General features: G+C 45.6%; 3 protein-coding genes across 6 annotated transcripts; 2 read left to right on the top strand and 1 right to left on the bottom strand.

Annotated features, from left to right (window-relative positions):
* Window positions 1-2616: 2616 nt before the first annotated feature.
* mei1 (meiotic double-stranded break formation protein 1) lies at window positions 2617-11740 on the bottom strand. The gene is made up of 17 exons (XM_029763131.1): window positions 11495-11740; window positions 11254-11409; window positions 10926-11049; window positions 10702-10752; window positions 10257-10330; window positions 9467-9572; window positions 5777-5980; window positions 5479-5648; window positions 5218-5332; window positions 5017-5133; window positions 4814-4913; window positions 3701-3835; window positions 3480-3588; window positions 3284-3375; window positions 3034-3181; window positions 2831-2942; window positions 2617-2681 (listed from the first exon to the last, which is right to left on the bottom strand). Exons 2-17 carry the CDS (start codon window positions 11401-11403, stop codon window positions 2617-2619), a joined length of 1872 nt encoding a protein of 623 aa, XP_029618991.1. The 5' UTR covers window positions 11404-11409; window positions 11495-11740.
* Window positions 5205-22983, top strand: LOC115200218 (ankyrin repeat and fibronectin type-III domain-containing protein 1). Of its 4 annotated transcripts, none has more exons than XM_029763116.1 (18): window positions 5205-5220; window positions 14732-15105; window positions 15316-15571; window positions 15884-16084; window positions 16227-16340; window positions 16453-16550; window positions 16728-16818; window positions 17033-17140; window positions 17373-17472; window positions 17728-17857; window positions 17970-18089; window positions 18290-18511; window positions 18616-18782; window positions 19029-19194; window positions 19400-19562; window positions 20601-20767; window positions 20873-21071; window positions 21274-22983. In XM_029763116.1, exons 2-18 carry the CDS (start codon window positions 14944-14946, stop codon window positions 22038-22040), a joined length of 3231 nt encoding a protein of 1076 aa, XP_029618976.1. In that variant the 5' UTR covers window positions 5205-5220; window positions 14732-14943; the 3' UTR covers window positions 22041-22983. The 4 variants fall into 4 exon arrangements, with proteins under 4 accessions (XP_029618976.1, XP_029618952.1, XP_029618959.1 ...); XM_029763092.1 differs by lacking the exon at window positions 5205-5220 and adding an exon at window positions 12672-12874; XM_029763099.1 differs by lacking the exon at window positions 5205-5220 and adding an exon at window positions 12684-12725.
* Window positions 22984-24184: 1201 nt separating this feature from the next.
* On the top strand, window positions 24185-27009 carry LOC115200241 (GTPase IMAP family member 7-like). The gene is made up of 2 exons (XM_029763144.1): window positions 24185-24472; window positions 24788-27009. Exons 1-2 carry the CDS (start codon window positions 24412-24414, stop codon window positions 25825-25827), a joined length of 1101 nt encoding a protein of 366 aa, XP_029619004.1. The 5' UTR covers window positions 24185-24411; the 3' UTR covers window positions 25828-27009.
* The last annotated feature ends 264 nt before the right edge of the window (window positions 27010-27273 follow it).

Raw genomic sequence — 27273 nt, 5'->3', positions numbered from 1 at the left:
ACATTTTATTTGCTTTGTGATTTGTCAAAAACAGTAAACGGCTTGTCAAGTCATGTGCTCCGGTTCTTGTATATACTGTAACAAGTACATTGACGATTTGTAATATGCTGAAAAGTGGCTAAACTAAGTTCATATTTTTCAGGCAATGAGCGCAGCTATCTTTGACTTTGTTTATTTGCGTCTTATAGTGAATGGCATTCTGGGATTAGGGAGTTTTTGCCAAGTCAAACATAAAAAACATGGCTGCCATCATAAAGAATTGAGCTGCTGTTAGCTTAGCTGACACACATTTCTTTTCTAAAACAACATTACACTAGTCTCTCGTGCTCACCAGAGATGTGGTACATCAGCACAACCTGTCATTTAGACTGGTTTATGGAATGAGTTTGGCTGTGGATGTGTTCCGTGTGATGCTTGGATGACGAAGTTCGCATTCATCTTTCACAATAAAAATGTCAAATTGAGGAATAAAGTTTAAGACGTTTCTTTTTCCGTCAGTACCATAAAATATTTAGATGCTGTTCAGACAACAATGCTGTTTAGACGAGTTTGTTGCGTCATACGTCCTGTTGCTACTGTTCCAATCACATCTTTGAGATCGTACGCTGCAGGGACCACTCATCAACGTGTACGTGTACGTGTCAAAGGGAAGGACTAGAGTTGTGTTAGCACTGTTGTGGACATAAAAGGGAAAACTCTCTCTCTTTCGGTATCATTAATACCCAGCTTTTAAAAAGAAAGGTATATATCCTTGATGTAACTCCATAACCGAGTTTCAAGAATGAAGAGTGTTAGTTGGAGCCTTTCGCACCAAAGTGGAATTCTATTGTATTGACTACAACTTCAGTTAAATACTCCAAGAAATGAACAACCCTTCTGCAATTTATTACAATGTTGTTAGAGCGCCAGCAGCCCACTATTATCATGGTATTGAAATGAGTTGACTTACCCAGTCCAGGTCGGGGCTCTTGTCCTGTGTAACAGACAGCAGGTAGAGGGCAGACCTGAGCACACAGGGAGGCAGGGCCGAGTCTCCCTGCTCCTGCACCGAGCACAGCAGAGTCACCACACAGGAGAACACTGTGGAGTCAGGGAGCAGCCTGGTACACACACACACACACACACACACACACACACTTTTATGGTTAACGTGCACACACACAACGATTGATGGTGCGGTGATAGGTACAGGAAGTGTATTGTACACACACACACTGAGTGTACAAAACATTATGAACACCTTCCTAATATTGGGTTGCACCCTTTTTTCAGAACAGCCCTAATTAGTCGGGGCATGAACTCTACAAGGTGTTGAAAGCGTTCCACAAGGATGTTGGCACATGTTGTCTCCAATGCTTCCCACAGTTGTATCAAGTTGGCTGGATGTCCTTTGGGTGGTGGACCATCCTTGACAAACACGGGAAACTGTTGAGCATGAAAAACCCAGCAGCATTGCAGTTCTTGACACATTCAAACCAGGGCGCCTGGCACCTACTACCATACCCCGTTCAAAGGCACTTAAATATTTTGTCTTGCCCCTTGAACCTCTGAATGGCACACATACAAAGCAGTGCCGTGTCGTTAATAACCATACAACTGTGCCAGTGTCCCCAAGTACCTGTCTCCATGCTGCAGGGCCAGGTGCAGCAATGTGAGCAGACAATACTGAGTGGCCCTTGGGCCGGCAGGGTCACATTGGGGCCCTGGGGACTCACACAGCAGAGAGGGCCACTCACACACACGACAACACAGAGAGGGCAGGCTGGACCTCAACACAGCCTCTATCTCCTCACAGTCTGGGAACACAGAGAGAGAGAGAGACACTGACACCAGCTCTCAGTAGACCTGTTCATTACTGAATTGTATCACAGTCACAAACAGGACATCCACACCACACATTACCTTGCTTAACAGAGTCCAAAAGGCCTTCTCCACAGACTAAGTGCTACAAAGTGCTTCACTGTGACATGAAACCTTAATGCTACTGTGTTTTTTGTGGCTAATGTGTTGTGTCAGTACCTTGTGGGAGGATGCTGGCTGCAGGGTCTGGTTGGGACAGTAGAGACACACTGAGCCTCTGCAGAAAACCACAGCAGACTGCATTCAGAGCTAGGTTTCTACCGTGAGATGAGAAAGAGCGAGTGAGTGTGAAAGAAAGAGAGAGGGACAACTAACAAAGGTAGATGTTATCTTCTATACAATATATCTAATAATAGTATCAAACCTACTCCTGTGTGCATTAAATGTTCTGACTTAGCATTTCAATTGAGTTTAAAAAAATATCCAAATGCACTTAGGACTCAGTTTCATTACAGCTCATAGGGGAGAGTTACAGTTAGTGAACCTCAAGCACAACCACACAGCCAGCCTGGCCTGTGAGCTTCCTCTTCTTCTGCACACAGACAGACAAGACTGATAGACGGATGAGAGAAGAGCTTTCATGGCCAGACTGAAACAAAATGACGTGAAAGAAGCTTCTGTGTGTCAACTCTCACGTTCCTGGGCACTTTTACTGGGTCCACCCAATAACAAGTCCACACTATAACAGCGCCATTAGCAATGACCTGTCTGGGGGGGTGATAGTGGTCTGTGTGTGTGTGTCCTCAGGTTCTCCTGTTACCTGTTTCCTGCACAGAGGACAGCTTTGTGCTCCAGAACAAGCCTGAAGAAACCAGAGGATGCTGGAAAGAAGAGAGGAAGAAGAATGGAGGAAGAGGTGGATGAGTCAGAGGTATGGTGGGGGAACAGAGATATGGGTCATTTTACCTGGGGGTGAGAAAAACAATGATGGAAAGAAATTATCCCCCTACCCTCGGACAACATGCCTCACCTAGTTTGGCAGCGAAGAGGGGCATGAGGGAGGGTAGAAGGGAGAACTGGTACGACAGGATGGAGAGGAAGTGCTGGAGCACCTGGGCGCTGGGGGTGAGCTCACAATGCCTCTACACACACACACACACAAACACACGTGTGTGAGTGTGTACGTGTATACACATGGTGCATGAACGTGTGTGTGCTGGGGGCGGGGCTCACTGTGACGGTGGGGATGCAAACAGTGTCACAGCAGTGTAGCAGACACAGACACAGGGACTCCAGCGGGTCCTGACCCTGAACCTGCTTGGATGGAGCTGTGAACACATTCTCCTTCAGGCCAGGCTCAGACGAACACTGCTCCACTAACCTGGAACACACAGACACACAAACAAACATTAAACACACTGAAAATAGGGGGGAGGGTAAATGTTATTCTGTGACTGCAACAATTGCATTCTGCCTCACTGACCTGCAGGCAGCATGGAAACAGACCAGGGCCTGGAGTAGAAACCCTCCCTCTCTCGAGGCCTGGCTGCTGGGCTCAGCTCCTCTGAGGCTCACCTGGAAGAGAGTGAGCAGGAACACAGTCAAGAAACCTTTCCAATGATTCCTGAAGTGGAGTTGTCCCCTTGCTGACACACAAAGGTGGACAGAGACTGACTCACTCGGCACCGCGAGGAGGCAGGTAAGGGCAGCTCAGTGCACCGAGCAATAATGTCTTCCACCAGCTTCTCCAGCTCTTTGTACTGTACTGGGCTGGACTGGTGGTTCACCCTACAGACACACAGTAGAGAGAGGGAAATCAACATGTCTCTTTAGCTCATGTTTGTGGAGCTCACAGCCTGCGTCAGTCAGTCAGTCAGTCAGTCAGTGTGTGTGTGTGTACCTGAGGAGGGCGGTGGCAGCGTGGGCAGCCTGTGTTGCCACCTGCAGACAGGGGGAGCAGACTCCAGAGAGCACTGCCTCTGCCACAGCCACAAACCCTGGAGCGCTGGGGAACAGACGTACCCCCGCAGGCTGCCTGGAGAGAGACACAGATAATAAACAGCTGTGACCCGTCTCTGTCACAACGCTCCACAGTGTTCTGATGTCAGCCACATGGCACCATTAGAGATGTGGTCAGACAGCCCAGAGGAACCTGGAAGATCCTCGAAACAACCCACGGCTGTAGGCCGTCATTGTAAATAACAATTTGTTTTTAACTGACTTGCCAAGTTAAATAAAAATGTATTCAAAAATACAAGATGCTGTGAATGAGGTCAAATTACCCCTCTCTCTCTCACGGCTTTCTCTCGTGCTTGTTCAGCACTGAAACCAGTCTTGTCACTTTCACTGAACGTAAAGGACAACTTGCAATACATTCACAAAATGTCAAATAGACCAGCTGTTATGTACGAGGTAGACAGACCTGATGCCTCACCTCGCTACTGTTATGTACGAGGTAGACAGACCCGATGCCTCACCTCTCTACTGTTATGTACGAGGTAGACAGACCCGATGCCTCACCTCTCTACTGTTATGTACGAGGTAGACAGACCCGATGCCTCACCTCTCTACTGTTATGTACGAGGTAGACAGACCCGATGCCTCACCTCTCTACTGTTATGTACGAGGTAGACAGACCCCATGCCTCACCTCTCTACTGTTATGTACGAGGTAGACAGACCCGATGCCTCACCTCTCTACTGTTATGTACGAGGTAGACAGACCCCATGCCTCACCTCTCTACTGTTATGTACGAGGTAGACAGACCCCATGCCTCACCTCTCTACTGTTATGTACGAGGTAGACAGACCCCATGCCTCACCTCTCTACTGTTATGTACGAGGTAGACAGACCCGATGCCTCACCTCTCTACTGTTATGTACGAGGTAGACAGACCCGATGCCTCACCTCTCTACTGTTATGTACGAGGTAGACAGACCCGATGCCTCACCTCTCTACTGTTATGTACGAGGTAGACAGACCCGATGCCTCACCTCTCTACTGTATGCCTCACCTCTCCAGTATCTCTGTGAGCAGCAGCAGGCCCTGTCTCTGCACCTCCACGTTAGTCAGCCTCAGGGCCTCCTTCAGACTGCGTACCAGAGACTCAATACCTGACACACACACACACAGTGACTTTTACGTCTTGCTCAGTAATCCTAGGATGCTATACTGTGATTGTGTGTGTGTGTGTGTGCGTGTCCTCTTTTCTCTCACCGTAGACAGAGTGACACTGAGAGAAGAAGAGCGGGTCCTCAGTGAGCAGCAGCAGACAGCTGTAGACGGACCACAGCAACACCTCACTGCCACTGTTCAGACGCTCAAACAGAAACTCTGGGAGAGAGAGAATGCTGAGACACAGGAGAGAAAGACACACTAACAGAGAGGCATCTCAGACGCTCAAACAAGTTCTCTCACCAGGTACGTCTGCCTGGATGAAGGAAGCACAGTACTGGCTGGGGGAGTGGACCAGGATATCAGCCATACACTGAGCACTGGCCACCTGCAATGTCTCATCCCCACACAGCAACAGCTACAACACACACGTTAGTCGTCATGACAATGTCTTCAAACACTGCTGTTTTATAGACACTCAATGCAATCAGTCAAAGATAGCAGCAGTAGAGAGAGTAAAAGCTCTCACATTTTAACAAAAAATGGTGGTAGATTGGTGAAAACCTTTTTGAGTATGAGTGGCAGTGGGCAGCGCTCCAGGGAGAGCTGGGTGCTGGACTGGGCCTCTTGGTCCTGGTCCAGGCTCTGATCCAGATCAGACCGGATCTGCTCACAGGGGCTGTTCATCAGCACAGACACCACCTCACCCAGCTTCAGCAGCTGCTTCAGGAAGCCTGACGCACAAACAGAAAACACACCATATTCACTGATTCATACTAAATGGTAGGTTACATGCACATATGATACTACCCCTTATTATATGGTAATAAGCACCGTCCCCCTACAATATGATGGTTCTCACCCAGGCAGTTGATGGTGAGCTGAGAGGAGCAGGCGTGGGCCAGGGTCTGCATCAGCAGCACACACACCCTGTCTCTGAAGGGGGAGGGCAGGGACTGGGCCGCTCCCCCCGCCCCCCACACCCTCTGCCACACGTAGAAGACCGAGGCTTTCAGAGCCTCGTCTGGGTAGAGCAGAGTGGAGCACAACCGCTCCAACAGGGGCACTGGAGCGAGAGGGGAGCGAGGAGGGGAGAGAGGAAGAGAATGAAAAGGGGAGGTGGGGGGGGAGAGGAAATGAGATAGACACACACTAAGGCAGAGACAGACAGAACATAAGGGCGATGGGTGAGAAAACAAACGGTGAACAAAGCAGGAACTAAACCCCAGCTACACTCTTGGCTGAGAGTAGCGGTGAACAGACAGTTGTGTGTATAAAGCATGGCAGGCTGATACTACACACCAGACTCAGTCAGACACCCTGTTGAATTGAGTTTGTTTAACTTTGACGCAGCCAGCCTGAGAGTTAGAGGCCCGTCAGACTCCAGAAGCAGCCAGCCAGGAGAGACTCCCGGCTCCAACCAGGTCCGGTTACACCACAATACAAAACGGCAGGAGAGAAAGGAGGGAGAACACATCTGCCTGTGCATTTCAACACTATGCAAAGTAATGTAAAGGAAAATAATGAGGTCAATTCGACATTAGATGATTAAAAACAAGCGGTGGCTAATATTTGTGAGTTGAGTTCTCTGTACTGAATAGTTTCTCCCCCTCTACTGTACTCTCCCTCTGTATTCAGGGCCTCAGTGCCTGTGTATCAGCTGGGAGGCGTGAGCTCGCTGACAGGCAGGCACCGTCAATAGCGGCAGTCCACATGGACTCATGACACAGCGCTGCTTAGACAAAATAGTAAAACACTGATGATGTCCAGTCCACACACACAAAACTATTACGGAGAGGCTGCGGTTCCGGATTTTCTGGAACCCGAAAGTTCCGTGGCTAAATATAAAGACCTTCATGTCGGAAGTTTACATACACCTTAGCCAAACACATTTAACTCAGTTTTTCACAATTCTTGACATTTAATCCTAGTAAAAATTCCCTGTCTTAGGTCAGTTAGGATCACCACTTTATTTTAAGAATGTGAAATGTCAGAATAATAGTAGAGAGAATGATTTATTTCAGCTTTTATTTATTTCATCACATTCCCAGTGGGTCAGAAATGTACATCCACTCAGTTAGTTTTTGGTAGCATTGCCTTTAAATTGTTTAACTTGGATCAAACATTTTGGGTAGCCTTCCACAAGCTTCCCACAATAAGTTGGGTGAATTTTGGCCCATTCCTCCTGACAGAGCTGGTGTAACTGAGTCAGGTTTGTAGGCCTCCTTGCTCGCACACGCTTTTTCAGTTCAGCCCACAACTTTTCTATGGGATTGAGGTCAGGGCCTTGTGATGGCCACTCCAATACCTTGACAGTGATGTCCTTAAGCCATTTTTCCACAACTTTGGAAGTATGCTTGGGGTCATTGTCCATTTGGAAGGCCCATTTGCGACCAAGCTTTAACTTCCTGACTGATGTCTTGAGATGTTGCTTCAATATATCCACATAATTTTCTTTCCTCATGATGCCATCTATTTTGTGAAGTGCACCAGTCCCTCCTGCAGCAAAGCACCCCCACAACATGATGCTGCCACCCCCGTGCTTCACGGTTGGGATGGTGTTCTTCGGCTTGCAAGCATCCCCCTTTTCCCCCAAACATAATGATGGTCATTATGGCCAAACAGTTCTATTTTTGTTTCATCAGACCAGAGGACATTTCTCCAAAAAGTACGATCTTTGTCCCCATGTGCAGTTACAAACTGTAGTCTGGCTTTTTTAATGGCGGTTTTGGAGCAGTTGCTTCTTCCTTGCTGAGTGGCCTTTCAGGTTATATCTATATAGTACTCGTGTTACTGTGGATATAGATACTTTTGCACCTGTTTCCTCCAGCATCTTCACAAGGTCTGCTATTGTTCTGGGATTGATTTGCACTTCGCGCACCAAAGTACGTTCATCTCTAGGAGACAGAATGCGTCTCCTTCCTGAGCGGTATGACGGCTGCGTGGTCCTACGGTGTTTATACTTGCGTACTATTGTTTGTACAGATGAACGCGGTGCCTTCAGGCGTTTGGAAATTGCTCCCAAGGATGAACCAGACTTGTGGAGGTCTACAATTTTTTTTCTGAGGTCTTGGCTGATTTCTTTTGATTTTCCCATGATGACTCCAACCTAAGTGTATGTAAACTTCTGACTTCAACTGTATGTAGCTGCTGCCCACTCTGCTACCTATGTAGCTGTTGCTCAGTGCTCCGCTCACTGCCGCTCCCCCCTCCTTGATTGGCTGCTGCTCAGTGTTCCACTGCTGCTTCCCCCGCCCCCTTGATCTCCAATGAATGTTGTACACAAAAGTCATGGTCGACATGTTACAACTATTGCATTCCATACCCCAGTAGGTTATTAAGCATAAGAGCAAATTCATTTAATTGTTTCAGGATAAGAATTAGGCTACATACAGCTATTTACATGTTGCACAAAAAATACATGATCAACATGTTTGTACAAACTTGGTGTCTGTTCTCACAGTATTGCAAACATAAGCATCCGGGGCACTAGGCGATGCAAAATGAACTCGCCCATTTTCAGACTCTGGTTACCGGTCGGTCGGCAGCCTAGATCGTTCAGGTGCCCAGACGTGGAACAGCTGTAGGTAGCTTACTCATGCCGTGATCACTGAGAGACTAAATAGCAGTTATAGGGCCTTGTGTGTAGTTAAAATGCAGATTGTTTTTTGCCCCAATGCAAAACTCAAGTGGGGAGCTATACATGCAGCTATATAGGCAGCATATCAAATACAAGCAAGACACAGACACGCAGTCGTCCAATTAATGTTCCATTTTCATCATTATTGCAAACATTGGCTATAGCAGGAGGCAGACAGCAGTAGGCAGACAGCAGGAGGCAGACAGCAGGAGGCAGACAGCAGGAGGCAGACAGCAGGAGGCAGACAGCAGGAGGCAGACAGGCAGTTAAAGTAGTAGTGTTGTTTTTCAGCAACTCTGGCTGGTGGCTTCGATATGGCAGCAACTATAAAGATTAGCCTACATCATCACACAAAACGCAGACTGCTCCAATGCGATGTGTGGGGACTGCGTCCTGCTAGTGCAGCTGCGTGGTTTTTATTTCAGCTATTCAAAAACACGAGGCAGCGAGATCGGCTACATCTTGTTTCATAGGGTGAGTACAGAGAAACGTGAAGGGAGGTGGAGCGTGAGCAGCAGCTATGTAGAAAACGTGTGTGTAAAAAAACGTGCAGATCCTGATCTTTGATAAAGAGGTTTCCAGAGGGCCGGTGCAGGGGGTGAAAACTCAGTATTCGTAGCCACGGCCAAACTATAAAACCAGTACACGCAAATTCGCAATAACACACTCAGCTCACCACCAAACAGGCTAAAACCTCTCAATAATATGCCAGCACCACCTGACCTAAGTTAAGATACAAATGACTAATGGACCAAGTACCTGGTCATTACACAGGTAATGGTGGTAAAATCAATATGGCAGAGAACGCATTGAGGGTGAACGAAGGTAAACACTCAACTGGTAGCACAAAGGAGATGAGTATTTTAATGTGAGCTTAGTGAGAGATGGTGGTGGTGTGGTACACTGTCTCACCATGGCTGGAGGCCAGGCTCTGTGGCAGGGAAGGAACAGCATCTACCAGCTTCCCCAAGAAGGTGAAGGTGGGCAGGAAACCCCTCACACTGGACTGGTCACACAGCTAGACATGGGACAGAGAGGAGGCTCTACAATCATTTTCACACACTTTTGTGTCTAAATTCATACCAACCAAATCAATCTATTCCTAGAGTACAGCATGACTTCATTCCTGTCAGTCTGTCAATGACAGCTAGTCCACAACCCTTCCATTCCCACCAGTAACACAGGTGCACCAACTTCTTTATTCCATCGTGTGAATCTAATCAAGTTTCATCCTAGTAGTGTGAGAGGACTTGTCCACACCTCAGCCCGCTGTTATCATACCCAGTCAACCCTACAGACAGCCCTACCACCTGCTGCTTACACTAGACTTTCCACTGTATCCCAAGGTGACACAACAACACAAACTACAGAGCCAACCTTTCAATTGTTTACCAAACAAGCTGGCTTTACCCAACTGATGTTGGATTGTGTGTGTGTGGAGGGGGGGGGGGGGGGTCTAGTAGTAGACCCAGTCATCTGCTGGGGTAAAGGAGTGTTGGACTGAGAGAAACATGTTAATATTAACAGACAAAGCCAATAAAGTGATGACCAAAACAGTGGAAAATCCAAGTCTATCGACAAGCTTAGTGTCAAACAATAGGTAGGCATGAGATTCTATCTGGCATTTATTCCTGGCTCTTTGTTTCTGAGTGAATTTGGAACAGAGAGGCGGTGATAGACCTGTATGTGTGATATTACTCACTTGTGTGTGTATCTCATCCAAGATGTAGCGCACATACTGTTCACTCTGTAACTCCAAGAGCAGCTGAACCAGCACTGAACCAAGACACAGAGACTTATAGCATTATTCATGGAGCTCAATTGACACGGTTTTGAAAACTTGCAAATTGTGCATTTCACACTTTACCCTGGCACAGTGCGCACAGTGATTTTGTTAGTGCTTCAATACAGTGGTCCTGTGGGGTTCCATAACCAGCAACACTAACAATTCTGCTGAGGCACTCAACAACCCATATCTCTCTTCAACCCAGACTATGAGAGCCAATGAACCTGGTCATGCTATAGAATGTGGTGACATGAGGTACAAGTTGAGACAATAGTACAAAGATATTGTGATTTAGTCAGTAAAGAGTGAGCATTCTCAAGCAGCCGTGTGTATAATCAGGCCATTTAAGGTTTCCTGTTACCCTGTATGGCCTGCTCCAGAGTGGCTGGGTCCTCTACTGTGTGAAGCATCCCTGTACGGAAAACAGAGTCAAATAATGTTAGAGATAAAGCAAGGCTTTGTTTGATTGTGTGTGTGTGTGTGTGTGTGTGTGTGTGTGTGTGTGTGTGTGTGTGTGTGTGTGTGTGTGTGTGTGTGTGTGTGTGTGTGTGTGTATGTGTGTGTGTGTGTGTGTATCTTTCTTACCCAGTAAAGACGCTGTGAAATGCAGACAGACCCTGTGATCCTGTAGTAGCAGCTCCTTCAGAGCCCCAGGACAGCTCTTCAGGACCCCACTGATCCCTGACAGCGCCACAGACTTTCTCACAGACTATTGAAGGGCAAGAGATGTCATTATAATAATAATACATTTTATTCTCGCCTTTCAAGATACCCTGGACACTCAGAGTAAAACAAATGATGGAACCACGGTTGTAGCCAAGTGCATATAAGGGTTGATGGTAGCTCATGTCATGTTGTAGCAGAAATACCAATATGTGGTCAATAAAACATGTTCAATATTTAGATATCATACCGCAACGTTGTTGCTTTCCATCATCTCAATGACACAAGCGACGCAGATCATCAAGCCGCCCTGGTCCGGGTGGCCCATGCGAACACGAACAGACCATTTCGGATCGTGCCTGAAGTGAATTTTTTCATAAATCACGTCTACGCTCGTCATTTTACCCTGAAAATCAATTCAGACCAGAATGGTTTGTTTTATTGTGTAACTCATATTTCAATGTAGCTAAAGTAAATGTATTGTAACCTACCTTCTTGCCTTTCCTACCGCGGTTGCTAGCCAACTTTAGCTTAGCTAGCTAGCTGACTGTCACCAGAGATAATTTGCTCGTTTTATTCAAACTACCAGATAATGGGTTAAAATGAATAGGTTAACGTTGTCTTAAATAACTAACTGCCTAAAAATTATTTTATTACAAATAATGCGATTAAGTCTAGCCAAGTAGCTAGAGAAGTCAGAGATTGAACCTTCTCTAAAGAAAGTCATGTAGCTAACTAGCTACTGATGTTCGCGGCAAAACTGTCAATAGTGAATCATGTGACTGCAAGGCTCATTTCGGTCTCAACCAATGAAATCACGTCATTGATATTTGGACTGCCACAGAAATAGGTATCGTTATTTCAAGCCGAATTTGAACTTGCGATCAAAAACAAGTGCACTGCCTATGGCAGTCTTGAGGCCAGGAATAAAATACGTTTTTGTCCAACACAAGCCCACTGCACCGCTGGTGGCCTGTCATAATGACAGGCTCGGCCGCACGTAACGCCCTGGACCAGAGCGAGTTAGTGATCTGACTCCTGTCAAGGTGTTGGAAGAGGGGGGTTGGACCTAAAACAAAATCATAATATCTCATTTGCTTTGATCTGAGTGCTCTGATCTGCACAGGCCAAGGTTTCAGAAGCTGGGGTCTGCATTTCTTCAGATGTTCATATCATCATTCATCTTCATACATAGGGGCCGTGGTCTGTTGCTCTGAATCATGTCACAGTGTGTCTCTCAGTCTGTGTGATGCTCAGCTTCCTGTCGAAATGACAGACAAGACTGACGTTGCTTAGAGACACCATAGGTCTGTGACCACCAGCCAAAAAAGACTGACTGACTAATGTGGAGGCAGAAATAAGAGACTTCAGAATGTAATACATGGATAGTTCTGTAGGACAGGTGAACAAAAACATTGTATCATTGCATTAGCTACTTATTTCACATTTTGTAATAGGCTTACATTTGACAATTAGGTTATTGATACAAAGTAACTGAGGAATATTAACATTAGCCTATTGATATGGAGCCACTACTTTATCTACTTCATTCCATCTAGCTGTATAATAATGTGAATTCTGAATTGGTCTATGAATGTAAGCCTCAGCGTATGTGAAGCAGAGAGAGAAAGAGAGAGAGAGAGATGGGAGGGGCGTGAGGTACCACATTGTATGTTGAGCGTCCGGAGCAGGTTCTCTTGACCGTGAGAAGTGAAAATTCATGTAAGTGGAATAACCGCACTGAGAGGGATGAGTGAATTCTGATTGCTATCGTAACTTTAGAATTAATTTATTGACTTTTAATTGACGCTTTCGTGGTGATTGTGGTGTAATATGTGACAAGGGGAAGAAGAAGCTTACATCTACGGAAGGTATTGTCTTGTATACTTTTAATCTAACATATTTACCTGCCTAATAATTCATACTACAACACACAACCAGGGTATAAAATAGGGTATAAAATGTTTTTGATTTTTAAACTAATTTGTAATTTCCCACTGTTTGTAAATTCGTTTGTATGCTATGTGCATGCTGAATATTATGTTGTGCATTCCATTCTAATTGGATCATTTTCTAAACTTTCATTAACTCAAACAACTGTGTATTTATTACATTGGCATAACTGTTGCATTTGCGCTTTGGCTGCTGTCAGATGCTTGTGTAATGTTTCAGGAATGTTTTATTCATTATCTGTATGTATACAAAATCTTCCAACGTTCCCTTATTTGGTTCACGCAATTATTGCGTTTCTTTCAAGTAACAGCATCACTTCCTGGTGCCAGGTATGAGTCATAGGATATTTCTGTATAGACTTACTGTGAAACGTTGCTTTGTCTGTTATCAAGCAAATGCTTAGGCCTACAAAAAAGCCACAACAGAATGGAATACATTTATAATAGTGACAATCTGCATAGCAATATGTTAATGCTACTTCATAGAAGCTTCAATATCAACTCAAATGACTGAATGTCAATTCTTGTTTATATTAAGTCTTTTTGTCCTGTGATCGGTATCTGTTGGCACCTCCACACAGCATAGTCACTAATCCCTTCACTCAACCAGTTTCACAGATACAGATCAGCACTTTCCATAAGAGATGAAATGCACCATGAACAAACAATAGAACTGAATCTACCAATAACAGTGAGGAGGTCTCACCCTTATCTTTTCCCTGTGCATGAGAAGGCGGTGCAGGTGGTAAGAGGAGTGAAGGATTGTTAGGTCACAAGTGGGCATATAAAAGGTACAGAATGCCAGCTGGGGACACCAGGTGCCTTAAGGCCACAGGAAAGAGCCACAGTACCAGTACAAGCTAAGGGAGAATTCACTTTCTCTAGGAGACACAACGTAGTTAGTCAGAACATGACCAGACAGACATGAAGATTGAATGTGGCTTTCGTTTCCATTAGAATGAGGGATGAGGGGAAAAGGACCTTTGACAGGAGATGGAGTCAGGGCATCTCTTGCCAGGGAGGCATTTTGTGTCTGAATAACACTACGATGCAGGTGGAAAGCTGAGGAGTTGAAAAAAGGCAGAAGAGAGCGAGGGAGAGAGAAAGAGGATGGAAGAGAGTGTAGTGACTGAGGAGAGAAAATAAAAGTGAAATAAGCATTTTGGTCAAAGCAACAAAAAAGTGTCAGGGGGATTTTGGAAGGAAAGTGGGCAGCTGGATTATGAAGACAGTGAACGGTGCAGGATACAATGCTGCTGGTTTTTCCTGTCTGAAAAGAGGTGAAGAAGAATAGACAATTATCCATCACTAATGAAAGACACGATAAAGGCAAATGTGAGGGCAGATAAATGGTTCTATATGTATGACATGTTTGTTCTCAGGAGCACTCAGTGTAATAGCTTTCACTCTGTAGACTTCTATTCCTCAGTTAATTAGATTGATGGTGAGATTGCTTTGTGCAGAGACTCCATTGAGTAGGAAGAAAAGCCATAAGGCATTAGACTAGAAAGTGGGAATAAAGGGGAGAAGAGTGAGATATTCTAACTTTTGTGAGGCATTTTCCATCTGCTCTGCTCAGGCATTGTAACTTTTATCCACTTATCCACCCACACGCAGTGCTGCTCAGCTCAACCCAGGCCCCCCTAAGTAGTGATACATTTCTGCAACTGTTTTAACAGCTGGTAAGATGACAGTAAGACTGACTTTGTTCTGTTTTTTTTTTTTTATCTATTTTTCCCTCCCTCATCTTATTCCTACTGTATCACTCCATTCTAGTCCTCTAAAGACCTCTTCCTGTTTCACACCCCCTTCATCCTCCCTTCTTCCCCCTCTCCCTCCCCCGTGTACCATTCCTCTCTTCCTTCCGTCTTTCTGTGACCTCTCCATCATCCATCCACCATCTTCTCTTTTGTTCCAATCTCGTTCCCTGTAACTCCTGTATCCTGTTGTGCACACTCTCTACCAATTGTGTGTGTGCCATCTATTGTATGTCTGTGTCGGTGAGAAACCCACCACAGCGGCGGCGCTCTCTGGGTCCCGTTTCGCCGAAACGCATCTACAGAAACCTGTCGGTCAGGCTGAGGGGCGGAGAGTCCTCTTTTTCCGGGGAGACAGACATGCCGAAACATCCATGCAAGGCCACTCACACAGTAAGATATCCTGAGAGAAAGTGAATTTTGCATCCATTTGGGGGTGTTTTAACTTTGAGAATTGTCTTAAATTGTTGTTCCATACTATCATCTAAAGTAACATTTTCTTCCTGCATTTTTCTGCCATGTCCATGACGATGTACCCTCTTACCCTGTATCCCTCCATGTGCCTATTTATCACTCAATCCCCCTCTCCTACCCCTGTGTTAGTATAAGAACCTGTGGGAGGCAGTGGAGAATGAGGACACCCTGGCGGTGCAGAGCCTGCTATTCAGGGACAGAGTGTGTGGCGGAGGAGGAGGACGGGATAAAGAGAAGAAAGAGAAGGACTGGGAAAGAGAGAGGGAGAAAGGTGTAAACAGAGTGAGTGAGCAGGGCCTGGTACCTCTGGACGTGGCTGCTCTGACCCAGAACTCCCCTCTGCTGCACGTGTTGACAAAGGCAGGAGCCAGACACAACCCCGTCTGTGAGTCTTACACAGAGACGTAGATTGAATCAGTGCAATCAAGAGATGGTCAAGTAACAGTTGTACACATTTCATACAAACAATGGATCCTCCAGTACATTAAGACATTATTAGTTTTGGGGTAGTGACGACTAGTGAGTGATGTTTAAATGTAATGTTTACAGATATAATTCCTGTCACCCTTTCCCTCTATCTTGTTCCCACACTGTGTAAATAATGCAAAACCTTTTTATTATCTCTCCCTCCCACTCTCTATCCTCCCTCCCTCCCTCCCTCCCTCCCTCCCTCCCTCCCTCCCTCCCTTTCTCTCAGTGTGTCTTCCAGCGGAGTGGTTGTGCAAGCTGGATGCCCTGGTGATGTTGGCCGGCAGGCAGGTGGAGGACAGGAGGGAGGAGCTACTGGGTCGAGCAGGGGCGGGGCCACATGTGCAGGCCGACATACAGAGGCAGCTCCACCTCTGGACTCTGCGGCAGCAGCTGTACTGCAGGATGAGGGAGAGCTTCCACCACACAGGTCAGAGGCTAGGGGTCAGGGGTGATGAAGGACATGTATGATGCGCTCAAGCCAGTCTCATTGATTTGTTTATGTTATGTACTTTTTGCTCCAAGTCTGTGTTTACTGTCGGCGGGTCTCTCCGTCTCTCTGTGTCCTGTAGACCTCCCTGGCCCTCCCAGTAGTGTGTCACTGTTTGTGACCAGTGCCTCTTCCCTGTTTGTGTCCATTCGAGAGCCAACCGGTATCGCCACTGGATTGATCACACGCTACAGAGGTGGGGTTCTACTACTCCATCTCTAACATTGGCTCTAATCACTATTTCAATTACCACTCAGTCCTCAATATCATAGATACATCCGTGTCTGTCTTCCTGTCACCTCCTACAGTGGAATGGAGCACCTCTGCCAACTTCAAGAGCATACTTGGCTCAGCCCAGGTGATCGACACTAAGACCCCCGTCCACAGCATCACAGGACTCACGACAGTAAGACACACACGACCCCGGTCACATCTCCTGAACCAGAACACCCTGAGTCTAGGAGGCACTTACCCTCAACTCTCTCAGTTACCTGCATAAATGAACAACTACAATGTAAAGTTATTTGCCTTGGTCTGCCTGTTTGTAAGGTTAAGTCATGATGATAATGTATTGGTCTCTTAGGGAATGCACTACTTTGTGAGAGTGACCGCCTACAATGTGAAGGGATGGGGCCCGGCTCAGAGCTCCAGCCCAGTCAGTGCTGCCCCCTCCAGTGAGTAAATGGAACTGCAGACAGCCAGACAAAAGAGCTTTCTGATATTCTATGTTATCATCAATGCTCTGCGTAGAAGTTGCCCCTAATCACAGATCAAGAATCAGCTCCCCAAATACCAACCTCAGCCATTTGAAGAAAACAGCTGACCTTGGATCATATGACTCCACAATGAATATCAGTGAACACTGGTGGCCTGTGTCTCCCTCTGCAGGCTGGAGGGAGTGTATGGGAGTGAAAACTCCAAGCAGGAACAAGGAGGCTCTAGCCAGGAGACTGTTGGAGCAGACCAGAGAGCCACACTACAAGGGATACTGTATAGGTAGTGTACTTCTTGAACCATAACATAGATACAGCATCTCAGTTCTGGCTCTCATACAAGGGGAAAGAATATACTAATCAAATGATTTGTGTAAGATAAACATCCTTGTACATTCAATACCTGTATAATACATGAGAAAGTAAACAGTATCAGTCACTCAAAATAATACTCTGGCTCTTTCACATGGTCCTCCATGTCTGAATGTCTCATTCCTTTGTTCTGTGGCCCATAGAGAGCTCGAAGCCCCAGAGCCCCAGTAAGCGCCTGTCTATGTCTCGAAGCCTGAAGCTGCTCTTCCAGTCAGCCACCAAGTTTGTCCGTCTCCTACAGAGGTGAGATAGCAATGCTCCTCACCCAACAACTCTGTATCTCTGCCACTAACATCTCCCATGGTAACATTTAGAGAAAGATCCCACTCTGTTTCTGTTCCCTTAGTACATCCCCTACTCTTCAAAAAAGTGTTTCAGTCCCTTTCTGCTCTCCCTTTATTGCACCTACCTCTCTATTCAGTTTTTTTCTGTCTTCCCTCGTTAGGATGAAACTAATCTTATTCTCTCCTCTGTTCTTCCTCTTTGCCTCATTGTTAGGGGTGTATACCTGGCAACTGTGTTCTACAGAAAGGAAAACATCCTGGTCACAGCAGATGACCAGCTCCCATTGGTGGAGATCCAGTGCTGCTCCACCTCCATCACTCAGGACTTCCTTTGGTTTGCCAAGGTTAGCTGTCAATCTAATTGAATACATTGGTAGGTATACCTGTATGAAATATATGTTCCAAAGTTACATTGTCTATTTTCTATCTTTCTATCCCTCTCTCTTTTTCTTACAGTTGTCCTGTGCGTGGCAGCAGGTGCCCTGGCTCCAGCAGGCCCTCTCCTCCGCTCTCTCCTCCTCTTCATCACTACTTCAGAACAGGCACAATATCTTGCAGGCTGTAGCACAACTACAGGTGAAAAAATATATAATATACACTGATAGGTCACTGTACATGGCCTTCTCATCAATCAAGCACCTAGCAAAGATGAAGAGACAACATTTTCTGTGAGCTTTCTCTTTCACTGCCTGTTTCTCGTTGACTTTCCTTTTCACTATTTTTATTCTAATATTTCATACTTTTCTCCCTCTCTCCTTCCCTGCCTCTCTCTGCAGTCCTCTCTGGGGACAGTAGACTTGGGGCAGGTGTACTATGAGCCTCTGAAGGACAGGCAGGGTAACGTCCTGCTGGTGACAGTGAAGGATTGTGCGGCCCACACAAAACCCCCAGACCTCCCTCTCCACTGGGTCCCCCTGGCCTGGCTGGAGAAGAACCGGAGCAGGACCCCTCTACTCCCAGAGCCTACTGCCATGGACACCCTCACAGAGCAGCTCAAGGTGACCCTTCCTTGCTGGGCCACTGTGTGCTCGTGTTTTATATACAGTAGTAAGGCTTCTTATTGTGCTAATACAACAATGCCTTTCTCTGTGTCCCTCACCAGGAGAAGCTGTCCTTCCACAGACGCAGTGTCCAGTGGGCCCAGCCTGGCCTGTACGTGGGCATCTTGAAGCTGTGCAGCACAGTGGAGCAGATCAGGGTTCTAGTGCCCCAGAGGCTGCCCAACCTGCTATGCCACGCCAGAATGCGCCACAATCCCCATGTGTCCCGGTAACACAGCTAACATACTACCACTGAGCTTACCACTGAGTTCAGTATGCACTACCACGTACAGACTGACTTTTAAACTGTTCTTACCTGATATAGCTGATGATGAAATGGAATACTGTATAATACTTGAAGTGAAGTGTGTCCTCAATGTTTTTCTAGTGTTTTTAAGGATTACTGACTGGTCAGATGAGATCATTGCTAATGATAGTTCCTTGTGATGTGTTTTGGGCCGCATTTTTGTTTTAGTGATGAATGGGCGTGGTTACAAAGCCACAACATGTTAACAGCCAATGAGGACACAGAGGGTGAGGATGAGACCTCGATGGACAGCTCTGGGCTGGGGGAGTTTGTGAGGTCACTCAGGGCCGCTGTCACTCTCTTGTTGACAAAGCTCAACATCCCCCTCTACAGGGTAACCATGGTTTCACTCACTCTCCAACTCACATGCTTTTAGATCTCATTTAAATGTTATTCTGTATCATGTGATACACCTCTTTTACCTCCTCTTGTCTTCTCTCCGTATTCTTTTCTTTTTTCTTTTTCTCTCTCGATGTTCTTCACCTCTTGTCCTCATCCTCTGATCATCACTTCTTTCCCCCTGCTCTCCTCTCCTACAGGCATATCAGTATGGTGTGTACACTGGGGAGCTGCTGCAGTTTGGGGATAAGATGTCCATGCTGCTCCTGCTGCCCCCCAGTGAAGACTTCAGTTCTAGCTACTGGCCCCTAGTGGGCACCAAGGAGCCAGGCCTCACAATGCCACTGCAGATCTTTGAGCTGGGTATGTATTGGTGCCAGGGTTGGGTTTAAGTTTCAAGTATTTATTGTCACGTGCACAAGTACAGTGAAATGCCTTTCTTGTTTGTTCTTTCCCAACAATGCAGTAATCAATATCAGTAGTACTATAAAAAAAGTAATAAAAAGTAAAGTAGAACAAAAACACAGAAATAGAAATAAGAAGAATACAAGAAAGTAAGTAAGCTATATACAGGGTCAGTTCCAATACCGTATTTACAATGTGCAGGGATACTGGAGTGGGAGGGTTAGATATGTATAGGTGTAAAGTGACTAGGCATCGGGATATATGAAAAACAGAGTAGCAGCAGTGTATTTGATGATTGTATGTGAGTGTTTGTGCGTGTCTGTGGTGTTAGTATGAATGTATGTGCATGTTATGTGTGTGTGTGTGTGTGTGTGAGCAAATGAAGTGTGTGCGTGTGTGCTTGCCGTGCGGAAGTAGAGAGAACAGTCTATGGGGTGGCTGGAGTCTTTAACAATTTTCTGAGCCTTCCTTTCACACCGCCTGATATAGAGGTCCTGGTTGGCAGGGAGCTCAGCCCCAGTGATGTTCTGGGCTGTCCACACCACCATTTGTAGTGCCATGTGATCGAGGTCAGTGCAGTTGCCGTACCAAGCAGTGATGCAGCCAGTCAAGATGCTCTCAATGGTGCAGTTGTAGAACATTTTGATGATTTCAACCTTCCTGAGGGGCAAGAGGCTCTGTCATGCCTTCTTCGCGACTGTTTGTGTGTGTGTGGACCATTTTAAGTCCTTAGTGATTTGGACACCAAGGAACTTAAAGATCTCGACCCGCTACACTGCAGCCCTGTCTCGATGTGGATGAGGGCGTGCTCGCCCCCCGTTTCCTGTAGTCCACAATTAGCTCCTTGGTCTTATTGACGTTGAGGGAAAGGTTAATGGTCAACATAGAGAATATAAGACATGTCATGTCATTTATGTTTTTGCTCAGAGTAAACGGTCAGTGGTGGTGAGCTTAGATTTCTCTCTTTATTTTCTGTCTAATCCTCACGTCTCACAGTGCACTTCTGGACGTACGAGCAAGACTTCCTGTCTCAGTACTGTCAGGTCTGGGTTCGGTTGGAGCTGGACACCCATCTGTCCCAGCAGGCTTTGCGAGAAGCTCTGGACACGAAGGAGGTGCAGGAGGCCAGAGACCGCCTTGGTCACATCACTCAGCTCTCACAGGTAGACTACCCATAGAGAGTAATGAAATAGATATCAAAGGAGGACAGTATGTGTGTATGAGAGGGAATGAGCCCCCTTGCCTCTCTGTCCCTTTGCCCTGTTTAGAGTCTTGAGGTGGTGTGGCGTGAGGCCCGGTGGATCATGGATGTCCTGCAGTGTGTCCGCTCTAAACAGTGGGTGGGGGCGGTGCCTCTGGGCCTGGTCATGGGAGGAGACCCACCTGCCTGCCCAGACGATGAGGAGGATGACAGGCCTACCACCAGAGTCTGGCCCCAGCGCATACTCTCTCAAAAGAAAATATCAGGTGACTTGTTAATATAGTAGATGTAGTTAATTCATTATTCACTGTCTTTGATTGGAGCATTAGAGAGCAGGCAGGGGTGAGAAGAAAATAGTTTTATATTGTGATGTACTTAATTCCTTAGTTTGATATTCAGTCACTTCCTTTGTCTGTTTGATGTAACTAACTCTCCTTCCTGTCGGCCCTCTCCCCCCACTGCCTCTAGAGAGCATTACCTGTACTGTTACAGACATTGGTGTCAGCAGTGGGATCTCTGAGCCAATATGTATCCCGGGGGTCCATGAAATGGCTGTGGGTTTCATTGAGGGGGCTAGCAAAGGGGGGTACCCCGTGGACCTCAGTGCCCAACAGCCTATTGTGGCGTTCAACAGCCTGGACCAGTCAGGAGTTGGATTCGACAGTGTGGCCCAATCAGAAGTGGTATATCATAACATTATGGCCCAATCAGAAGTGGCAGATCATGACATTGTGAACCTGCCAGCTGCCTACAGTGGAGAACTGGAGTATCCTCACAGTTTTGTCAGTGATGTGATCCCGCCTCTACCAGAGCTGGACATCATCTTCCCCACACTGAGTCTGATAGATGAAGAGAGGGAAGAGGACCCTGTACCTGGGAGGATGGATATGTTTGACAGTTTAAGTCTTGGAGTCGGTGAAAGCGAGGCTTTCTTTGGACTAAACTCTGACTTGATGAGTGGACCTACGGGTTGCTCTCTCTCTGATGTGCATCATGATATGAACTCACTGACAGCAGGCCTTAGTTTAGGAGACAGAACCTGTGCAGATACACTGTTCTCAGGTCATTTAGATGGTCTGGCCACATCTGCCCCTCTTCCCATTGTGAAGACCACACCAACCCAGAGCTGGGATTTACCTACAGAGGACACTATGATACATGCTGGCAACAGGGGGGGCAGCATGCCAGCCAGGAGCCAGGTCGAGTGGGTGAACTCCTCTAACCAGGCATCCTGATGTATCCAGATATTATTATGACTGAACGTTACACCAAAATACATTGTACTTACTCATCGTGCCTCTCGAAGAATTTGACAACCAATTCTTAACAAATTCTTAATATGCTTTCAGTGCCTTTAAGCGAGTGTGGCAAACGGTGGGATATTCATGTTTGTTTTCTCATCACATTGTCTTACTCTCTGTAGTTGTTCCAGTGGTGATATAAAGGGCCTGTCTCCAAGAGGCCCGCTAGACATGTTCTGTGCTCCTGTACCCGAGATGTCTCCCTGTTGCAACTTGTATTAAACTGAATTGATGTATGATTGTCTATATCCACAACTGCTATTCTCTTTTGTTCAAAGTAAAATACTCTTTACCGTATTGTACTCTATTAACCTGTTGCACTTTTGTCCTTTTAACACACAACTAGCTAGTCTACAGTAAAATCAGTCGAATGGTTTATCTTTATGAAATTACCAAATAAAAATATTTTCAGCTGTATTTGTGTTGTTCCACATTTTATTTATAAGACAAAAGTTAGTTGTCTTTTTTTACATTATCCTTTTGAGAAACGTGTTTGTATTTGAGAAGGTTACACAGGACAACTGGGTATTAAGGTGAGGATATGTGTGAGGATATTGTCACTACTTCCGCCGGAGTCGGTCCCTCTCCTAGTTCGGGCGGCGTTCGGCGGTCGACGTCACCGGCCTTCTAGCCATCACCGATCCACCTTTCATTTTCCATTGGTTTTGTCTTGTCTTCCCTCACACCTGGTTCCAATTCCATCAATTACATGTTGTGTATTTAACCCTCTGTTCCCCCCCATGTCCTTGTCCGGAATTGTTTATTGTAAGAGTTTGTGCACATTATGTCTGGCGTGCGAAGGGTTTCATCCCATTGTATTTATTTATTGTTTTTGTTCATGGTGATTTTTATTATTAAACTGCACCGTTGTAACACAGTCTTTGCTCTCCTGCGCCTGACTTCTCTGCCGCCAGTACGCACGCATTTACAGATATTGTCACGTCCTGACCAGTAAAAGAGGTTGTTTGTTATTGTAGTTTGGTCAGGGCGTGGCAGGGGGTGTTTGTTGGGCTATGTTCTTGTTAGTCTATTTCTATGTTAGTTCTAGTATGTCTATTTCTATGTGGTGTTTATTGGGTTGACCTTCAATTGGAAGCAGCTGCTCCTCGTTGCTTCTAATTGATTTGTGGGCGTGCACCTGACGGGACTGTTTAGTGTTTGTATACGTGGTTCTTTTGGTTTCCTTCTTTAATAAAATAAGACGATGAGTTTACATGTTTCCGCTGCGTTTTGGTCCAATCCCTACGACACCCGTGACAGATATCAATTCAAAATGCCAATATTAAAGGTCCAATGCAGTTGTTTTTATCTCAATATCAAATCATTTCTGGGTAACAATTAAGTACCTTACTTTGATTTTTCTTCAATTAAAATAGTCAAAAAATAAACAAAAATAATCCCCAACCGCAGGACTATACACTGAGTGTACAAAACATTAAGAACAACTGCTCTTTCCATGACATAGACTGACCAGGTGAATCCAGGTGAAAGCTATGATCCATTATTGAGGTCACTTGTTAAATCCACTTCAATCAGTGTGGATGAAGGGGAGGAGACACGTTACAGAAGGATTTTTAAGCCTTGAGACAATTGAGACATGAATTGTGTATTTGTGCCATTCAGAGGGGAATGGGAAATTCAAAAAATGTAAGTGCCTTTGAACTGGGTAGGGTCATAGGTGCCAGGCCACCAGTTTGTGTCAACAACTGCAACCCTGCTGGTTTTTAATGCTCAGCAGTTTCCCTTGTGGTGAGCCGGGTTTAAGCAGGGTGAGCTTCCTGTTTAAAGCTTGCTCTGCCCCCCACTATGATCTCACATAAATTAAGTGATGTGATTTTGGTTTCTCTGCAAGTGCCAAGTAATAATAGTTTAGTAATAATAGTTTTGTCAGACCAAGAAATAAACACGTCAGGACAAAGCTGTCCCAGTTTATATGACGTCCCACACGAATTCACCCTTTATTGCGAATAACGAAATGTAAGCATGAATGGCAAGTTGACAGTGTAGGATCAAAATACTGATCACAGGTAGGCTTACAGTGTCAGTTAGTCAACGCAGAATGGTCGCGTGTGCGTGCGCATTTTCACAATGACATCATGGTCTGACTGCAGCATTGCATCGTAGATACCGCATGTAAACGGGTGAAAAAAGGACATGGATACAAATAGATTTAATTTCTCAATAAAAAAGACTATCATAAGAATGAGGAAGCGCTGGTAATATACGCAACCGAAGACAGGACCCTCTTATTTCAGTGCATATTAAGGTATTCCACGGATAATCCATAGTTGCAGCCGTGTTCGCCATGGCTAACTCATGTGGGACAGTGGAGATGGCGTCATTGGAATGTGCTGCCTCGAATCTGGGTGAGAGACTATTGAAACAATAATAGCCAACTGTCGTTGTTGCTAGCAGGTAGATTTTCCATTGCGCATCAAAAAAGATAGCATTTGTATTGAATTTTTTTTACAGCTTCCACTAAAAATGAACAGCAGCACTCAGAAATCTGTAATGTTGGCTAACTACATTTCTCAGCCCCCAACCATTATAAATATAATAGACCTACATATTATATGGGTGATAATAGGAAAACAGTAGGCCTATGTCAGATAGTAATTTCAAGGTAGGTTACACTTTTAGATTGGTTAGGTCAGTATAAATTACTGTAATTTGTGTCACAGCATGTGAAGCACCACCGGAGCCTGACAGTGGGGCACTGAGGATGGTACTGGTGGGGAAGACAGGCGCAGGGAGAAGCTCTTCTGGTAACACCATCCTAGGGAGGCAGGCATTCCGGGTGGACATCTCTTCATGTTCTGTAACTGGTCAGTGTGACAGACAGAGTGGAGCTGTGGCTGGGAGGAACCTCACTGTGGTCGACACCCCAGGGTTCTTCGACACGCGCCTCTCCCCTCAGGAGGTGACAGCTGAGGCAGGACGCTGTGTGGTGCTGTCCGCCCCTGGCCCCCACTCCTTCCTGGTGACCCTTCAGCCTGGCAGGTTCACTCAGGAGGAGCGGGATGCCCTGGAGTGGGTCAAGGCCACTTTTGGACCAGGAGCCCTCAGATACACAGTAGTACTGTTCACCTGGGGTGACCAGCTTCAGGGGAAAAGCATGGAAGACTTCCTGAAGGAGAGCCAAGAGCTCCAGGAGTTTGTGAGTAGATGTCAGGGGGGCTACCATGTCTTTAACAACAGCAACAAGATAACAGACTGCACTCAGGTCACAGAGCTCCTGGAGAAGATAGACAAGATGGTGACGCAGAACGGAGGTGGCTGTTACACCAACCTGATGTACCAGGAGGCAGAGAGAGCCATCAGAGAAGTGCAGGAAGGAATTCTGGGAGAGAGAAGGATGACTCCATTGAAGCAGGAGGAGGATGCGGTGAAGACAGGGCCAGAGCCTCAGGGACCGGAGGCAGAGAGAATGAAAAGGAGGGAAGAGGAGGAGAGGAGAAGAGAGGAAGAGGCAGCCAGAAAGAAGGCAGAGAAGTTGTTCTGGTGTGAGCTGGTGTCTGCCCTGGGGAAGGGGGCGGCAGAGGGAGCTGGAGTAACAAGCAAAGGGAAAGGGAAAGCAGTGAAAAAGGTTAAGGCGATAGAGAGGGCAGCAGCTTTGGCTACCACACCGCTGTCAATCACATCAGCTGCCAAAGCGGTGGGAGGAGCTGTGAGAGAGGGAAGTAAAGTGCTTTACAAACACCGCAAAACTCTCCTACACTGACGGGGACTTTTAATATCCACTATTATTCACTGTATGGTGCTGGGTTATCAGGTAGAAGATGAGGGTCTTAAATAACCAGTATATTTTTTTCTGTCTCTGAAGTGCAAATTAGTTTTACACACTTATTTATCACTCAACTGTGTTCTTTGAAAAATCATCACAATGACTTCATAAGGCGGGCTTGCTAAAGAGCACAGATGCACTTTCTTCCATTGTCAGTCATAGTTGATTAAGCTATTAATGCACAAACACATGGAGGTAAATGAACAGAAAGTTAATAACAGTTGATAGAACGCAATTGCAGTGTAATACCACTGTAATGGAACTGCAACCATCATCCTGAATAGAAACCCAGCCCTTACAGTTGAGGAAGTGATTCTATTTATCCAGATTGTCATAGTGCCACGGGAGTAAAAAGGCATTTATTATTGAATACTCAATGGAAAAGTAAAGTGTGCTGTGAATTTTTGAATGGTGTGAATCAATTGTGTGTGGTTTTGAATGGTGTGAATCAATTGTGTGTGGTTTTGAATGATGTGAATCAATTGTGTGTGGCTTTGAATGGTGTGAATCAATTGTGTGTGGTTTTGAATGGTGTGAATCAATTGTGTGTGGTTTTGAGTGGTGTGAATCAATTGTGTGTGGCTTTGAATGGTGTGAATCAATTGTGTGTGGTTTTGAGTGGTGTGAATCACTTGTGTGTGGTTTTAAATGGTGTGGATCGCTAGTGTGAGTATGCAGGGGTAAACATCCTGGTGTGATGAAACAATTTAAAGTAATTAACATGAAGAACCTGATGAAGCAGTAAAGATACCTTTAACTGACCTGATTTACAAATGATGAAGGTTCTTTGTATTCAAATGTTGATCATTACAACATGGGAACCACAGTTGTAAAAGTTTGGCACACATATACAAATCTAGTAGTACCAAGATACTTAGTGTAAGTAACTTTCCATTATGTTGAAGCATTAATCTGCCTTTGCCATTGTAATCCTGGTCCAAAAAAATTGTCAATAAATGTTGAAATATGAATGAACTCTAGTTAGTGAGAATTAACTGTTGATGCCTCATCAAATACAAAATATATTTTGTTTGAACTGTGACATCACAAAAATGTGTATCGTTTTGCTTAATGAAATGCATTAATATTAAAGGAATGGAAATGACTGGTAAAATCAAAGTACAGAATACAACGTATTTAAGAAGAACCTTGGCTCAGTCAAGAAGTGGACAGATATAAGAGTTACATACATGACAGTGTGTTCTGTATGGCATCTCCATGGACTTATTGTCAGAAAGGGAAGAACATAGCATAACTCTTGACAAGGATGGCAAATATTTTACCTTTATTTAACTAGGCAAGTCAGTTAAGAACAAATTCTTATTTTTAATGATGGCCTAGGAACAGTGGGTTAACTGCCTTCTTCAGGGGCAGAACGACAGA

Source organism: Salmo trutta, chromosome 1 (assembly GCF_901001165.1).
Source record: "Salmo trutta chromosome 1, fSalTru1.1, whole genome shotgun sequence".
Classification (NCBI taxonomy): Eukaryota; Metazoa; Chordata; class Actinopteri; order Salmoniformes; family Salmonidae; genus Salmo; species Salmo trutta.
This window is presented reverse-complemented; position numbering and strand designations above follow the sequence as displayed.

What these genes read in the sequence shown, in the direction of transcription:
- LOC115200218 (XM_029763116.1), top strand. Translation starts at nt 14,944, where the DNA reads ATGTCTGTGTCGGTGAGAAACCCACCACAGCGGCGGCGCTCTCTGGGT. An exon ending in GCATCACAGGACTCACGACA is followed by an intron (nt 16,551 to 16,727) that starts GTAAGACACACA and finishes TTGGTCTCTTAG; the next exon opens with GGAATGCACTACTTTGTGAG. An exon ending in CTCTCAAAAGAAAATATCAG is followed by an intron (nt 21,072 to 21,273) that starts GTGACTTGTTAA and finishes CACTGCCTCTAG; the next exon opens with AGAGCATTACCTGTACTGTT.
- mei1 (XM_029763131.1), bottom strand. Translation starts at nt 11,403, where the DNA reads ATGACGAGCGTAGACGTGATTTATGAAAAAATTCACTTCAGGCACGAT. An exon ending in TGGATGAGATACACACACAA is followed by an intron (nt 9,573 to 10,256) that starts GTGAGTAATATC and finishes TCCCATGTCTAG; the next exon opens with CTGTGTGACCAGTCCAGTGT. An exon ending in TGTTTCCATGCTGCCTGCAG is followed by an intron (nt 3,182 to 3,283) that starts GTCAGTGAGGCA and finishes TGTGTGTTCCAG; the next exon opens with GTTAGTGGAGCAGTGTTCGT.
- LOC115200241 (XM_029763144.1), top strand. Translation starts at nt 24,412, where the DNA reads ATGGCTAACTCATGTGGGACAGTGGAGATGGCGTCATTGGAATGTGCT. An exon ending in ATGTGCTGCCTCGAATCTGG is followed by an intron (nt 24,473 to 24,787) that starts GTGAGAGACTAT and finishes TTTGTGTCACAG; the next exon opens with CATGTGAAGCACCACCGGAG.